The sequence below is a fragment of the Cynocephalus volans genome, chromosome 8, assembly GCF_027409185.1.
Source record: "Cynocephalus volans isolate mCynVol1 chromosome 8, mCynVol1.pri, whole genome shotgun sequence".
Taxonomy (NCBI): Eukaryota; Metazoa; Chordata; class Mammalia; order Dermoptera; family Cynocephalidae; genus Cynocephalus; species Cynocephalus volans.
This window is the reverse complement of record NC_084467.1, coordinates 103698228-103715786: the sequence shown is the minus strand read 5'-3', so window position 1 is coordinate 103715786 and position 17559 is coordinate 103698228. Positions and strand designations below refer to the sequence as shown.

General features: G+C 46.1%; 1 protein-coding gene across 1 annotated transcript in view; it reads left to right on the top strand.

Annotated features, from left to right (window-relative positions):
- The first annotated feature begins 2188 nt into the window (after positions 1-2188).
- VTCN1 (V-set domain containing T cell activation inhibitor 1) overlaps positions 2189-17559 on the top strand; it is a 56556-nt gene continuing 41185 nt past the window's right edge. Inside the window, exon 1 of the mRNA XM_063104051.1 lies at positions 2189-2259. Coding sequence (XP_062960121.1) covers positions 2228-2259 — 32 coding nt within the window. The 5' untranslated portion in view covers positions 2189-2227. The remainder of the gene's footprint in view (positions 2260-17559) is intronic.

Genomic DNA, 17559 nt, shown 5'->3' with positions numbered 1-17559 from the left:
ACAAGGAGAAGTATCAGGAGGCTTGGTAAGTGTAGGGAGGTAGAAAGCATAGGGAGGGAGTGAAGGGTGACTTTGAGGTTTCTGATGTGTGCAATCTAGCATGTCATGCTGCTGTGCTCCAAGGGGTGCAACCCAGGAGAGGTGGAAGATGGTGCATTCTAGTTTTGTGGTCCCTTTAGGAAGGCTGAGTGGAGCTGCCCACCAAGTAGCTGGATGTATGGGCTGGAGTCCCATCGAGTCAGATGTTCTGGATACGGACATTGAGATCTCCAGATAGAGGGGCAGTTGATGCAGAGCAGGGGACTTGTGTGCTGTAAGAGAAGGCAGAGGACAGAACTACAGGGCACTCCATCACTGAGGGGAGGGGTGAAGGATGACAGCCTGGGCACAAGAGAGAGTGGGAGACATTTGTGGAGGGGCTCAAAGAAGAATAGTATCAAGAGAGCCTCTCAAATGATGGAGAGATTGACACTCTGAAGACTTCACACTCACACACACACACACACACACACACATTTGGTCTGTTGCTTTGCAATAATTTTTCCCATTATCTTATGCATATTACTCTGCAGGTTTTGGCATCAGAACCAGAGTAATGTCTGTTTGCTTCTCCAGAGGCAGCAGAAGGCTTTTTAGCTTTATATCCCTGCAAGATAATGCCTGCCCTCATGGCGGGTGGGCTCCTCTAGCCATCCTCCTGACAGAGGCTGCCCGGTGGTCACTTTCTTTCTCACCTGGAGGCATCTCTGCTCGGTTGTCTTGGTTTTCCTCCAGGGCCTTCCTTAGACCTTTCCTTAGTGATGAGGGTTCGCTGGGAGATAGGAACTCCGCAGCTCTGCTACAGGGTGTCTGAGGTGGGACTGCTCTTTTTAAGGTGCATTGAGGGGCTGGGCAGAATCCCCGTGCCTTTAGTCAGCATGCATAGGAATTATGGAAACAACTGCTCCCACTGTCCTCAGTTTCCCCAAACCCGGGCAGGACCCAATCAGCACGGGCACTTCGTGGGTTCCGGCGTGTCATGCTTCACTTACTCTGGGGCAAGGGAAGGCACATGGACCCCTCTCATTTACTCCTCACTCCAGCCCAGTGACAGATGCCTTGAAGGAAGGTGAGGTGACTTCCCTAAAGCCACATGATTAATTAGAGACCCAGGACTTGGAAGATTTTTCCAGCTGTCCTCTCCCCCACTGCTCGGTCCTACTCCAGCCTTGCTCCACGGTCGCTCCAGCTGCCCGTGTGCCAACGCCGGAATGCTTGTGCCGAGGGCCTGGAGCACCTTTACTACACACAGAGTCATCTGGCCAGGGCCAGTAAGCCCGGCAACCAGTCACAAATGTTTCCCATCCAAGGTATCCTCGGGGGTATGGAGGAGACAACGTGAAGAGAGCAAGCCTCCTGGCTTAAGAAGCGTCCTGTCTAGTGGAAATCTGAAAACTGCATGAAATGTCACAGGTCGTTTTTGCTCACCTCCTTACCTTCTACAGCAAAAGCTTCTGTGTAATGCACACTCACTGTCTTTTTGGAGTCTCAAAAACATTGTGAGTGGGAAGGGCTGGCACTCTCACTCACTGAAGTGAAACCAGAGGAGATCTGCCTGCCAGCTGGGCAGTCCCAGGGGCCCAAGGCGAGCTCAAGCCTTGAGTGACAAACTCGGCCCTCTTGTCACTTCAGCTCATGGCCTTTCTGAGGTCCCCCAGCATGAATTGCCTTCACGAGAGACCCCACCAGTGGTGACCCAGCCTCTGCCTGAGCATCAGCTGGGAGCAGGGATGGGGACCCCTAGCTCCCCAGCTTCCTGGCAACAGCCTCGACACTTTGAGCTGTTCCAGTCCTCTCTTACTTCAAGATTAAATCTCCCTCCCTAGAGCTCCCTTCCACAGACAGGAGAAAAAGACATGTGCTGAATACCAGCCCTAAAGCAGGGGGCCTGGGAAGCTTTTCCTTCTCACCCTCTTGCTGAGGTCAAGGCTTGGAAAGGCAACACTGGGCCTTGGCTTCCTGGGCTGGCTGGAAGCAGGCAGCCACCGTGCCTGCAGGGAATTCCTCACAGCAGAGCTGTTTCCTCATACCTGAGCTGGCCACAGTGCACGCACCACTCCCGGCCTGGGCACGCTATTTAAGGCCAGCACCCGGGAGCTGCTGTGAGTCACGGCACCCAGGAGGGCAGCGGCAGCTCCACTCACCCCAGCACCCGGCTGCACCGTGGGAAGGAATCCTTCCCCTCGCCATGGCTTCCCTGGGGCAGATCATCTTCTGGAGGTAGTGTAGCCTTCTGTCTATCCTTACAGGTGAAGGGAGTGGGGGTAAGGTCTTTTGGGGTGCTGAGCATGTCTGGGCTGTCCCATAGGGCCCCACCTGTACCCTTATCTGATCCAGCATTAGGCAAACGGGAGCCTGGCCAAACGAGAGCCTAACTGGACTCGACTTAACATCACACCCTAGCCACTTGGGACACCTGTTCAGGGCTAGGGTGGTTTGGGGTTGGTGGTCTGCCATGGAAGTCTGGCACCTGTTGGGGCAGCTCTGAACTTAGGAGAGTGTGTGCCCGACTGAGAGCACCACTGTGATGTCGAGGCTCTGAGCACTGTTGCGGCACTGAGCAGGGTGGCATGGGGCGGCTTGGTGGGATGGAAGGAAATCAATGACGGACGGTGGTGGGATGCAGGAGGACCCTCTCTACAGCCCCCAGGATGAAGGGGGCGAACACACTTTAACTCTCCTCTGTGGGTGTGATGTCTTGGAAACTCTGAGCAATTCACACCAACACCCCTTCCTTACCCCCCAGCTCGAGGACAGGGTCCCACGTTTTCCTGGGAGCTCCTCAGAGAGGAGACCCTCACTGCTGCTGCCACTGCTGCCTAACTCCCCAGAGAGGAAGAAAGAACACGTCTCCTTCCCCACCTTTTGCCTCTCTCACTTAGCTACACTCCAGTTACCTCTCTATTCCTGGGGACAGTGAAGGGTTTTCTTGAAACGGTTCGTGATTCAATGTCGGTTGCAACTCTTGACAGTGTTTGGGGAGACTGGTACTTGTTGATTCTGGGGGCTGTGTGAAGGACGAGCCCACCCTCTCTGTGTCTTTTCCAATGAAAGGAAGAAAAGCCAGGAGGGATGGAGGAAAGGAAGCAGGAAAGGAAACCTCAGATTCACAGTAAAAGTTTGTGAAGAGACTGAGGGAACAACATTATTTCTTGGAGGCAGCCTGGAAAACTTTTTCTTTGAACAGAACATCAGCTCCCTCCCTCACGTTCATCTGGGTGTGGGGACTCGGGTCTACAGGGGCTGCTTGGGCAGCACTCCCCTTCCTGTGCCTGGTGAGGACACCGTGCTCCATCAGATCCCTGGACCAGCAGCAGGGGGGCTTCCATTCAGACTCTTCCATTCTGAGAAAATGTCCCCAAGAAGCACCTATGTCAGAGGACCTAGCATTTTGTGAGCACCTCTCTCCCTGCCCTGCACTAGGTGCTTTTAGCAGTGTCTCTCTCAGTCCTCACCCCCACCTGTGAAGGTGCATCATCACCTGAGATGTGAAGTCATTTGCTCAAGGCTGCATGCGTGGGGCAGGACAGCTTTAAACCCACTCGACCTCACCTGCCACCCTGAGCCCTCTCCCTGGCACCATGCTTGCCCCTGCTCCACCCGGCCTGGCTCTCCCACCCCCATCACCGCCCCCCCATTTTTGGTCCCAGAGATGCGAACACTCCTCATGCAACAAGTGGCTCTGTTGTCCCATGGAGGCACACGTGTGGGCTCTCTAATAATACATTACAACTAGCCTGACTGGTTTTGCTGGAGGACTAGCAGGAGGTGGGTGTTCAAAATTCGGATCCCCCACCCTTTAGAGACCCATTGGGATCAACAGAGGCTGCTCTTGTTGGCCCCAGCGTGCCTTGTTAGCTATTCGTGCTCTGCAGTTGAAAAGCAGTGACAAGCCACAAGAGTGGCAGATCCTCTGCACAAAGGGACCACCAGGAAGAGGGCCAATGAGCAGCTTCAGTGGGAAGCAGGGTCTGGGAGTCTCATCCCAGGGATGCAGGTGGAGCCCACCTGAGTGAACCTGGTGCCCACTCTTGCCTTTAACAAACCCTCTCTCTTCACCATAATTTCCTTAACTCATAACACTTCGCATTGAGGTAATCATGACCTTGGTGATGGGAGAGCTCATGAGAGGGCCTGCCATCCTCTGCAGACCCAGGGGATTATTCTCTTCAAAAATTACCAGCGAGCTTAGTTCCCTCACGTCTCACTCTCAGAACACATGCGCTCAGGCACGGAATGCCGATGTGCGGTGTCTACCGTGTCTGGCCTCCTTGGCACACTGAGGAGCTGTGTGAGCAGAACTCTCCTCCCACTTCCCATCCTGGCTGTCAATGGCAGCAGCATTCACCCATGGAACATTTGTTGGGTGCCTGCTAAGAGTCCAGAAGTGGAAAAGTTACAGTCCCAGCTCCGAGGGAGTTAAGTTCTAGTCAACAGTACTCACTGAGCACCTACCTATGTGCTGGGCATTGCACTAGGTACCGGGCAAAGGCAACGAAGATGCTGACAAGGTCATAGCCTGATGGAGGAGAAAGACTCCCAGACGAATAGATAATTCCAGCATGTCATTCAGAAGTCATGAGATAACAAGCACAGGATGCAATGGGAGCCATTCCCTCACCCGAGGCCTCGGGGCAGGCTTCCTGAGCTGGACGATGGCTGGGCTGAGTCACGAAAAGTGAGTTAGTGTGATCTGAGTGAGGAAGGGTGGAAAGGAATGGGGTAAAGTAAAATAGAACTCATGGGCCAGCACAGTGTGTTGGAAAGTTGCGAGAGACTCTGTGTTGTCACCGCAACATCAAGTCTGAGGAGGGGAGTGCTCAGAGATGAGGCCGAGTGGTCATGCCAGGTCACGCTGGGCCTCACCTACCAGACTCAGACTAGAAATTTGTTGCTGGTGACAAGGGGCCCTTGAAGGCTCTCAAGCAGGGGACCATGGTGGTCTTCATCTTTGGTGGGTTACTCCCAAAGTGTGGAGAATGGATATGATGGCAGCAAACCTGGAGGCAAGAAGAGCACTGGGAGACAGTCACAGTCAGAAGTATAAGGAATGACAGGACCTGAAGCAGATTGACAGTAGTGATCCAGAGGAGAGAAAAGGATTCAAGAAACATTTAGGACCTAAAATTGGTGATATTTGATAAATGATTGGAGAAGCAGGTAGGGAGTGGATGGTGAAGGGTGGAGCCTGGAATGACTTCCATGTTTCTGGATTGGGCACAGTGAGCTGGGGGAGAGGAGAGGTAGTTAACTCTGACACATGTTGAATTTGAGATTCCCCTGGGACCTTCAGGTGGAGATGCTCAGGGGACAGCGGAAGACCTGAGGCCAAAACTAGGATAGGCCAGAGCTGGAGATATTAGTCTGAGTGTCAACAGCTCACAGGCAGGGAATAGTCGTATGGGTGTCACTAAGGAAGGCACCTGGAACAAGGAACCAGGGATGGAGAGCTAAAAAAGACCAGCATTCAAGGGTGGGCAGAGGAAGGGTAGTCTAGGAAAGAGCTGGGGCTAAATGGTGGGAGAGGTAGGAAGAGATCAGGAGAGGAGTCTCATTGGATGTCAACAAAGTAGAGTTTCATGGAGCACCCAGGGCTAGCAGGAGTGTCGCACAGGCCCAGTCAGGCCTGGTGCTGATGGGGAGATGCAATCCAGACAAGAACATGGCCCCTGTAGCATTTAAGCAGAACTCATGTGGCTTTACCCAGAAAGTGAGGAGGACAAGCTGCCAAGTAGCCAGTGCATGCAAATGCAGCCAGGAAGGGCCAGGGATCCTCTGAGTCTAGGCTGAAGAAGGGCTCATGGTGCATTGGGCGTGCACGGTCAGCAGAGAAAATCAGATAGCTGTGACACCTGGCAGCTCTCCTTCCAGAGGGGAGGGACGCAAGCTAAAGCACAGTGAGGCCCAGTCAGTGTGGATTTCAACTTGTTAGTTCTTCCTTTTTTTTTTTTTTCCCCCCCCTGGATTCTTCATCTGTTCCATTCTGACTCTTCTATCTGAAGGGAGCTTTTTGGATCATCTAAGATTGTAAGAAATAACCAGTCATGATGGGATTGAAAAGGAAGGAAGCTACTGGGTAAAGAGGAAGCAGGAATCTTCCTACCAGAGGAAGGTGGATGAAACAGAGAATGAGGGAGACTAGAACAAGGAAGGCTCACGGAGCTTCGCTTTGGAGTCTTGGTTTCCCATTTCCCCTTATTTTCAAGCTGGTGCCTGGCTCAGACATCCCAGACCTTGATGGCCAGAGAAAACAGTGCTTGGCAACATCATGAAAGCTTGCCTGGTGAGAAAAACTTACCTGGGCCTGGCCTGGGGAGATCTCAGCACAGGACATGTTGATGCTTCAAACCCCATTTAGATAAGAAAAAATGGGCCCATCTTTCAGCCTCTCTCAGCCTATAACATTTGAGTCTTCAGGGCCTTCAGAGCACACTGCATGAACAGGACAGGAATCTGGAAAATGCGAGAAATTGCACATTGGAAGAAAGGGGGCAACTGTGTTCCCGTCCCCATCAGGGCCACATCGCGTTCTGAGCACAATGCTCTCCTACCATCTCTACCTCTTGGAATGCTGCTCATTTCTTTCAACATGCAGCTCAAAGGCCACTTCCACTTTGAAGTCTTCCTGGATCTTTCTAGTTGCTATTAATTGCCATATTGATGAATACCTGTTCCCGGTGTCCAGCTGCTCCCCTCACCAGGGTTAGCTCCTTGAGGGTCTGGATTTTGTCTTGCTCAGTGTTGCAAGGGAGCACTGTAGCACTATGGCTACACGTCTGGGCTCTGGGATCAGACTGCCTGGGTTCAAATCCTTGTGCCACCATGAACACTTACCCTATATGAACTTCAATTTCCCTATCTATAAAATGTGGCTGATAATAGTACCTAACTCCTAGGGTTGTGTGAATGACAGGTGATAATTAAGTGTCTGGCACAACCTAAGAGCTCTATAAATGTTACCTATTGACATAAGCATTATTTGCAACTCCCTCTGCAATGCCCTGTACATGGCTCACTCTGCATAACAATTTAACTTCAATTCCACCAGCTCTTTTGTCCCTGAAACAGATGTTCTAATGAGGTTATACTTTGGATTAATTGCCACTGGGGTCTCTTAATGAGTTAACTCTAACAAAACTCTGGAAACTATTCATAGAGTTCTCCAGATTCTTGCTTTGGAAAAAAAAATCAAGTCTACCCCGTGTTTTGTTGTGTGAGTCTGAGACACAATTCTCTAAACCAAAGGACGCTAGGGTTTCGACTTTTATTAAAGGTCTGGGTCTGCCAGTGTCGAGCATCGGAAGGTGGTGGTGAAGAGCTGCCAGGTGGGTGTGGTGAGTCTAGGAGGTCCTTGTGTGTACAAGCTCAGCATCTAGATCTCTCTGATGAGGCACTGCTGGCACCAAGAGCAACAACCTTCCAGAGCAGTTGGAGCTATGAAGCTATGACCAAGCACTCAGTAATTGTTAATTAGCTAAAGTGCCTCACACTCCTAATTATCCCCATTTCATAGATGCAAATGTTGAGGCAAGATAACTTGCTCAATGTCTCCCAGCCAACCAACTTCGGGAACCAACAAGTTCCTATCTAGCCCTGTATACCGACTTTTTTTTTTTTTTTTTTTAGAAAATTATCTTTCTAATCAGCTCTACCTCATCTCCTGCCATGTAGAGCACAACCCAGCTCATCACTGGCAAAAACTTACCTCCTCAGTGACCAGTGACTGCCACAGCAGAGGATTCTTAGCTGGCAGAGCAGGGAGCTGGCCCCAGAATAGGCTGGAGCTGGTAAATTGTTGGTCTGTGTTGTTTCAGGCAGCTGCTCTAGATAAATGAGTGCAGGAGTGAAAAGTGACGGAAACTCAGTAAGAATTATATACTTTCAGAGCTTGAAGATTCAGAAAGTCAGTACACTCACTCATCTTATCGATGGGATAATCAAAATAAAATGTGCAGCTTGCCCAAGGACCATGCAGTTAAAGAATGGTAGAACAGTGCTTTTTCAATTATTTTATATTGCCCAGGGACCCTAGCTAAAAACTATGTTGGACCCCAGGAGACCACATTTTATCCAAGCATCAAGGATCCCAAAATCTGAGAGATCAAAGCTTCATTGTTATTTACCTTTGACATATGAAGAAGTAAAAATAATGCAGATACTGGAGATAGTCTGATCTGTGTATATATTCCAACTCTTCAATTCCTAGCTGGGTGACCTGAAGTAAGTTACTTAACCTTTCTGCATCTTCATTTCCTCATCAGTAAATTGAATGTTAATAGTCCCTCACTAATAGTGTTGTTGTGAAGACTAAATCAGTTAATGCATGTTAAGAGCTCAGAGTAGCCTCTTGCATGTAGTTAGCACTTTAAGTGTTAATTACTCTGATTAAATTATGCCCCTTCAATGTTTTCACAGAAAACAAAGTGACTTGGGGGGAGAGAGAGAAATTACAAGTCCAGTAACAGCAGCTGGGTTTAAGGAAACTTTGCATCCAGAATCTTGTGGGATTTCAGTGGACCCAAGATAGCTTCTTTCTAGTCCTTGTTGTGTGAGGTATGGGAGAATCCTCTGCCTCCTGAGGTGGTGAACCACATGAACTCTAAGGCTCTCGCAGGTCCCAACACTCACCTCAATAAGCAAAGTGTGGTCTCCTGACCAGCAGCATCAGCATCACCTGGGAACTGTTAGCAATGCAAATTCGCACTCACAGCCCCCAGACCTACTGAATCGGAAACTCTGAGGTTTAACAAGCCTTCCAGGTGATTCAGATGTGTGCTCAAGTTCAAGAAGCATTATGTTCAGAGTTTTCTCTGGCCCAGTGATTCCTCAGGAAAAGCCTGAGGATTTAATCCAAATAGATATAAATTTTACCTAGGATCATTTTATCATTCCACATTCCTCCCTAAGAAATGTTCTAAAGAGCAACAGATGGGTCTTGGTGAAAACAAAGGAAAAAAACATGAAGTTTCTACAGGTAAGAAATCCAGGTTACATTTCTCTTTATATTAGCTTTCCACAGTTCCAAACCATCTGCCTGTGGTGCTTCAGATGTATTATCTTATCACATTCAGATGTATTCTTCCTACTCTCCACACAGCAGCAATGGGAGAAAGGGCAGCTTTCCCTCTCTCTGTTTCTGCAGATTTAGAATGAAACATTTTATAGAATAAAAACCATGAAAGATTTGAGAGAGAGTATCCATAAAATTTAGAGGATTTGAATTGCCTCTTTTAGCTTCCTATCTGCCTCCTTAGTGTGTTTTCTGGCACCCCCTCACCCCTAGAATGGCCATTTCACACCTCTCTTCTCTCTTCAATTCTCTGACAACCCCCCATCGCCCCTGCCCCCACCTCTTGCTTCATCCTGCACTGAGAAAATAGAAGCCAGCAGACAGGGGCTCCTTCAGATTTTCACACCCAGCACCACCCACTGCACTCATCTGTGGCCTTTTCCTCTGCCTCCCCTACTGGCATCGGAGGATTTGCCCAGCTCCTACCAGGGGTCAACCCCCCTGTGCCCTGGGTCCATCTCATCTCCCAGCTCATGGATAGCTCCTCCAGCCAACATCGTGGATCCCTCCTCTGCACATCTGTCATCCCAGTCAGCTCATACAACCCAAGTGGCAGTATTTTCTGTCTTAAAAGCAACGCCCTTTCTCAGCCTCACAACCTCTCCAACTACCCAGCCCATCTCTCTTTTTCCCTTCTCAGTGAACTTGTTGGAAGAGTTGCCTGGAGGAATTGATCTTACCAGTTTCTCGGTATTGTGGAGGGAGTGTGAGTGTGATGTTGTGGTTCTGAGCACCGACTGGAGCCAGGCTGCCTGGGTCCATCCATTCTCAGGTCTGCCACTTTCTAGCTGTGTGGCCTTGGGCAAGTCACTCATCCTCTCTATGCCTGGGTTCCTCATCTGTAAAATGGGGATAATATTAGAATCTACATTATAAGGTTGTTGTGAGAATTACGTGAGTTAAGACCTATAAAGCCCTTAGCAAACACTTACTGTAAACCATCTCCTTCTATTGATATTCTCTCAACTTATTCTAGTTGGATTTTGGATTTTGTCCTGACTATACCAGAATATGCCCTTATCGATGCCTCTAATCACCTCCACATTGCCAAATCCAGTGTTTACTTCTCTGTTCTCATCTTACTTGTCTTCACAAAGGCATTCAACACAGATGTCCCTACTACCTCCTTCTGGACACTTTCTTCTCTTGGCTTCCATATCTCTACATGCTCCTGATTTCCTGCCCTCCCCCTTTCCCTATGACACTGGTCGGTCTCTTGGAGTGGCCTCTGCTTCTCTGCACCTGGTCCTGTGGTAGCAGCTCTTCTCCTCTGCTGCCCGCACAACTCGAAACCATCAGGCTTTGCAGCCAGAGAACCTGCCTCTGGGACAAGTGCATATCCTTTCATTCATTTCCCATATTTAATGATTGACTCTACCCTTTGCCAAAAGCCTCAGGGCCCAGGAACAGAATATAACTGTATAGGGACAATTATCCTTTACAGTGGCTGGCAAAAGCTTCATAAAGTCCTATGAGGCATGATAGGGTAAGTTGTGTAACAGCAGAAGCTGGGTGGGAGGGAGCTTCTTCTAGACCCCAGAGGAGCCCCAGCCGTGTATGCCCTTAAAGCTTGGGATAAGGTTTCCAGACACGTCCTGGTGGAAAGCTCTGCAGCAGGATAGAGTTAGACAAGGAATTATTCCAGTCAAGGAGCTGATCTTTGATTTCAGTGTCTACCTGTCCAGGGAACCTGCTTCCTAGCCTTATCCTCCTGTCTTCTCTTTTTTGAATAGAGACCAAGTCTTGGTGATTCTTTCTGCAGCTAAGAGAGAAGAAGCCAGAGTTGGTGGGAAAGTCATGGCGTTGTTCTAGTGGCCTTAGGTCAGGGGATCTTTGTCTAATGACCCTAATATAGGGTTATGGCAATTTAATTAAAGCCAGCCATTTATTCAAGCCCCCTGCTGCGGTCACCTTTGCCTTGGGGCAGCTCTGAGGATGCTTCTCTGTAGAGGAGCTCTGCCTCTTGGACACTTACTCATGTGCTCCTTCAGAAAAACAATATGCAAGGAATGCTGGAGATGGCTTACAAATCACTGCTGGCCCAGAGCCCAGGAACAAGACTGAATTTGGGAGTGGGAGAGGTGTCGGGGGAGAAGGGAGGTCAGGACTCCGGAATATTCCTTGCATGGAGGAATTCCCCGCTGAGCCCTGGGGAGGAAGGGATGCTCCTCAGTTACCGTGCCTTTTTGGTCTGCAGCTCCATGATGCCACAGCACTGGCAGACTGTCCTACAGGCCAGGCTCTGCCTGAAGGTGTGGACAGAGGAATTCCCTCAGGCAATGACAACCCAATCCAACCCAGCCCTACAGACTGCTGAAGGGCTGTTGATGCAGCATGCTAAGCAAGACTCAAGACATTTTCCCATAAACACAGCTTTATGAATGGGAGCTAGACCCCCAGGTTAGCCCACAAAAGTCTATGCACGCCACACTGCAGGTGTAATAGTGTGTTTTTTTTATAGGAACATTTTCTACTATTTTCCTTTCCTAGTATAAATGTATGGTATTTCTGAAACATTGGGTTTCAACAGGTTTTTGAGACCTTGATGAGAAAGCTAATTATTATTTATAAATAGTATTGCCATAGGATCCTGTTCGAAACTTCAAATAACCTACTTAAATGAAAACTTTAGAAGGGAGACATCGGGTGCTGGGTATGCCTGTAGGTTTTGGGATCTATATAGGTGGGCTTCATCTGGATGAGGAGGCAGAGTGACTTTACTTGTCCCTTAGGTCTTTGACCACACCCAGCTCAAGGAAGAGGTCAGAGGGACATAATTTACCATAGTCCTGGCTGGAGGTCACCTTCTCCTTGACATTACTCTCCCACCTGGAAAGAATGGCAGGGGGTGCACCAGAATTTTTTCCTGAGGACATTCTGGTATGAACTCAAACCCAAATGAGTAACTGGTATGATTTTTTTTTTTTATGGTAAACAGTACAATAACAATGTTTAAGCAAAATTTTAAAAGAAGGAACCAAAAGCCATCCATGGTTCTATCATTGTAAATAACTATCTTTTTTCTGGTTTTGCCCTTTTCAAGCCGAACTGCAAGTAATTTTTACATAGTTAAGATGGTGTGTGCACTGTTATACTTTGATTTTGCCATTGAAATTTTGTGTATTAAAACTAAATTTTAAAGCAGTTTTACAGTTTAAAAGATCCTTGCTTCTCAAAACTTGCAGTAGTTGTAACTCTATATAGTAATGTGTATTTCTGCACTTTTATTGGATTGAGAAATGCCCTATTGGACCACCCTTACTGGAAACTCAGCCCCAAGGCCTGGTGGGGTTTTCCCCTCTGCTTTTTGGAGTCCTCCCGTTCAGCTCACCCCTGATCCAGATGAACATGAGCATCACAGGGTTCCAAGCAACATGCATGACTCAAGCACTTTATAGCTTTTGTATTTAAGCACCTAAGATAGCGGTTCCCAAATTGAGTTCTGAGGACACTGATACTGCAAACAAATTTTCCCTGGAAGAGTTCTGTAGTCAAGCAAATTTGAAGGTGCCAAATAATATTAAGTTGGGCCATATGAAATTGCCGATGTTCAATTGTCTTTGACCTATGAAAATGGTAATTCCAAATAGTTCACCCCAATAATCTGGGACACTCACTGTGCATATCAGCATATTAATGGCTTTGAAAAGTCCTATACAGATACAGAAATCTGTTTGATTATGATTAATTCCATGTAGTGAAAATATAATCCTTTTAAAAATAATAATTGTTAATATACATCAGGACCTTTGGGAAACTAGGGGTTGTGATAATTACAAAAGAATAGAAGCCATGAGCAGAAGAAAGCACATGAACGTGGAAGCCTGGGAGCAGTGTCAAGGGCCTGCCCCCACCTTCCCAACGGGACCCAGATGCTAGCTGAATGATGCCCAGGACGCAAAGGGCAGGCTGGCATTTTACTTCCTAGGAATGCCCGCCCAACTTTGATATCTAAAGTCATCACATTTTCCCCACCTTCGTAATTCTTCCTTCATTAACCTTGCCCCAAATTGTTTTGTTTTTTTTTTTTTTGTAATTAACGTATGCTCTTTCCTCCCTGAAAGTGTAGGGAGGATTCATGAGGTGACATTAATGGTTGACCTCATGTTCCTCAAATGACAGATACTAAATAAACATGGGTATTATTTTGAGTGCCCTCTCATTATTATAATTATTAATTAGTTCATCTTTCCAGGATATTAATTACCATCTCAGTTTATAGTTATTTATCTAATTTGCTTACAACTATGAAGTGAATTAAACTGATCTGGACACAGGGAGAAGACAAGCACAGGCCAGTGGCTCTCTAAAGAACATGGACACTGAAGGTACACTTAGCCACAATTTGAATTTGTTTTTCAACAGCCACCAGAGCCAAATGTCGAAGACAGGGAATGGAAATGTCTCATGGAAGTAGATTCAGAGTACAGTGAGATGGTGGCTTGGCCAGGATTAAATCCTCAGTGCTTCCTTTTTTTTTTTTTTCTTTTTTCACTCCACTGTTCCACTGTCTAGAATTCTTCCCATGAGAGTGCCTTTACCAGGGTTGTCTGTTATTCACACGCTATCTAATGGTCGTCAGTATGACTAACTCTGTAGCATGACCGGGCATTTCGACATCACTGCAGATCTGGTCATGTAGCAGTTGTTAGGTGTGGGCAGGAATTACCTTGATACTACTCCAGGGAAGTGGAAGAGGAGAGTTGAAAGGTAGGGTCTTGCTTCTCTATGACAGAACAGACTCACTTAATTAAAGTGGCTGATTGTAGTTGGGTGAGGTTTAAGCTACATTGAATGGAGCCCTGACAGTTTTGTGCCTAGAGTGAGCGTGCTATAAAAGAAATTCTTGGACTCTCAGGGACATTGCTACAAATAGCAATGATCAGAAGGGTAAGAAAAAGCATTTTTGATTTCTCATGATGTAAGTAGACATAGAGCCCATGACTGAGGCTTACTAAAAGCTTTACTTACTTACTGGTAAACCTTGAATGGGTCGTGCTATCTTCAGATCCTCGCATCTCATTTGTCCTCTATCTATAAAAGACAAATAATCTTAATAATAAATACTGAGTGCTATGAGAACCATGGGAGAAGGGACAGTTATGTACATTGCTACGTCTCCTCAGCTGCACAATAGATGGGAAGGATTAGGAATCAGAGGGGCCTGATTTGACATCACTTTCCAAATTTGTCATGTGTTATTCTATGCCAGTCAATTGCTCTGAGCCTCAGTTTTTTCATTTGCTAAGTATGGACAAACAGACCTCCCAGAACTGCCTTGAGAATCACAGGTGATCATACAATGATGATCATGACAATGACATTGATGGCAACACATAGCTCTCTTGCCCTCAGGCATATCTACATCTTTAATTGGAGCTGCCTTGCCCATTGGAATAAGATAACTTTAAAAAAAGCACCATAGTGGGATATGTTAACTAGCTTGATTTAATCACACCACACTGTTTACATATACCAAAACATCACATTGTCCCCCCTAAATATATACAATTATAATTTGTCAATAATTTTTAAAATTTTTTTAAAAAATTAAGAAAGGCAATTATGTGTCAATAAAAACATGAAAACAAAAATGGTTTTACCAATTAAAAAAAAATGTTTAAAAAGGACCAAGACCCATACACCTTGGACTTTAAAATACAAGTCTTTTTTTTTTTTTTTTTCGTGACCGGCGCTCAGCCAGGGAGTGCACCGGTCATTCTTACATAGGATCCGAACCCGCGGCGGCGGGAGCGTCGCCGCGCTGCTACCGCAGCGCGCTACCGAGTGCGCCACGGGCTCAGCCCTAAAATACAAGTCTTAAGGAATGGTCATACATGTGCCACTATTCATTTCCCTTTGGGTTCAGCTTCCAGAGAGTCTGTCTAACTCAGGAATGTAGCTTGACATTTTGTATCTCTTGGCCAATGACGTGTAACTTCTGGAGTTGGCCTTGTTACAGGATTGCCTCACAGTCCCACCACCTCACAGGCATAGCCTCCAGTGGTGAGCTGATCTGTTTGCCAGCACTCCTCTGGGAGTTCTGCATACATTATCAATTTCTTTAACAAATATTTATTGAGCATCCTCCAGGAATTTTGCATATATTATTTATTTAGCAAATATTCATTGAACGTGTACCATGTACCTGGCACTATAGATCCTAGGGTGACAATCATGCATGAGGTTTAGGGCCTACCATCATTAAAGTGCAGACTGGAAGGGGAGACAGATGAACACACGATTATAATACAGTATGTTGAGTGCCACCACGAGCCAGTTTCAGAATGCTTTGGTATTACTTCTAATCCAGTCTTGGTGGTGGTGGTGGGGTGGTTGGAGAGTCTTTCTGGAGGAGGTGGCTTCTAATCTGAGTGGTAATGAACTAAGCAATAAATGGAAAGAAATCCAGGAAAAGGGAAAGTCCTGTAGGGTGGGATGGGAGTGGGAAGGGGGAGAGGAAGAGAAAGAAGAGAATGCGGCGCAGGAACCAGAGCTGGTAGCTGGAGAGATCAGCACGAACCAGACTTAACCTCAACAAGACTGTAAAGCAGATTTTATTCCTCCATCATGCAGCTGAGTAAATCAAGGCTTAGAACGACATGAGAAAGTGAAAGGGGTTGTTTGGGAGGATGATTAGAAGATGTACAAAAGCAGCAGATAAAATCAAATTACTTTTGAGAATGATTTTCAAATAAACAAGGACAAATGATGAGGTCAGGAGGCCATTGGTTCATGGCAGGACTCTGCTAGGCCCACAGGGCCCCGTACTGACCATCTTCTCCCAGGGACCATCAATGTCACTGCTACGCATTATCACAACTATTTAATACAATATATGCAGAGGGAATCAAAAATAGAGTCTTGGTCTATCTACTCCAAAATCTATGTCCTTTTCTAGATTAGAAAAAAAAATATTTTATTTTTAATAATAAGATTGTTTGGAATAACTGGGGAAATCAGGGTACCCAGGATGGCAAGTTGGATATGAGGCAAATCACCTCGTCCAAGGGCCTGGTAGCTACACTCTGTCAAGGTCTCAGGAAACTGGCTTCCCAGGAGTCTCAATGCCAAAACCCAAAATTCCATGTCCCACCGCCTTTCTTTGAAAGCCCAAGAAGTGAAACTGTAAAGTGTAAGAGGAGAGGAATTTCTGTATTGAGAAAGAGGGTGTTTCCATATTACAAAGCTGTTGAGATCTTGGCTCTTTTGTGGAGGCAGGAAGACATTTTTCCTTAGACAGTTCCCCAAAAACTTCTGTGCTTAAGCTGTAAGATGAGACTGAAACTTTGAAAGCTTTTAAATATGACTAAAACTTTGATCTGACTGTATTTTCTCATATTTCTAGGCTGATATTTTTGAATAGACAAATTACTAGATCAGTGAAATGTCCAACTTCTATAGATTTAGCAGATAAGTAATTATAGTTCACTACCTCAACATATTCCACTTACTTTAATAAACATGTTGTCTGAATGTAAATGTTAAGTTCTGAGGCAGAAACTACGTGACCTACAGCAGAATCTATTTAATGTGTAGAGAGAGGATCCTGCTAGCTTCACAGCTTTCTACCTTAAGGCAAATACAGTTTTACAGAAGTGAGTTGTAAGATGGTGGCTTTTATTAGTATTCCCAAAAGGTGTCAAACTGTGAAGGAAGTGTTGCATTTATTTGAAAATTCCTAGGGGCTCCCAGTGCTGCTCACCTGGGCTCTCTGGAGCTGAGTCGGCTCTCTAATCGTTGCCTGGGGCAGCTTGGGAACAGCGTGAGTTATGAAGAACATGTTTGTTCACTTAAATGAGGAAAAACAAGTTATATATAATTTCTAGCACAAATTTACTTGGGTACTGGCTGTTACTGAGACAGCTTCACTGAAAGTGCAAACTACTGACCCAGGAAATTGTTCTAAGTTAACAGCGTCACGGGAACATCAGATTGAGAGATGTCTCTTTGCCCACCATCTAAAAGAGAACTAGGTCAAATCTAAAGAAAGTAAATCAGCATTTTCTTTTGAAGAATGTGTTTTTTCTTATTTGCTTTACAAGAGTAATACTGGATTAATGTGTAAAACACAGAAAAGCATGAAAGAAAAATATATTAACATCTATATCACCTCTGAGAACACTAGCATTAATATGTCCTTCCAGTCTTTTTCACTGTATATATATTTAATAAATAGTATCATAGTATACATATTATTTTAGAAACGACTTTCCACTGATTGGTTTTATAAACATTTCTTATATGAATAGATATTCATCTATGATGCGATTTTTTTACAAATGCATAGTATTGCCACTAATGGTAAATATTGAACACTCACTTAGTTCCCTGTTATTGGATGTTTAAGTGCCTCCAGTTATTTGCCACAATTATTACATTAATTTTAATCAGCACTATAGATAACCTTGGACATGCAGCTTGTTAGTTCTTTAGAACTGGCTTCTAGA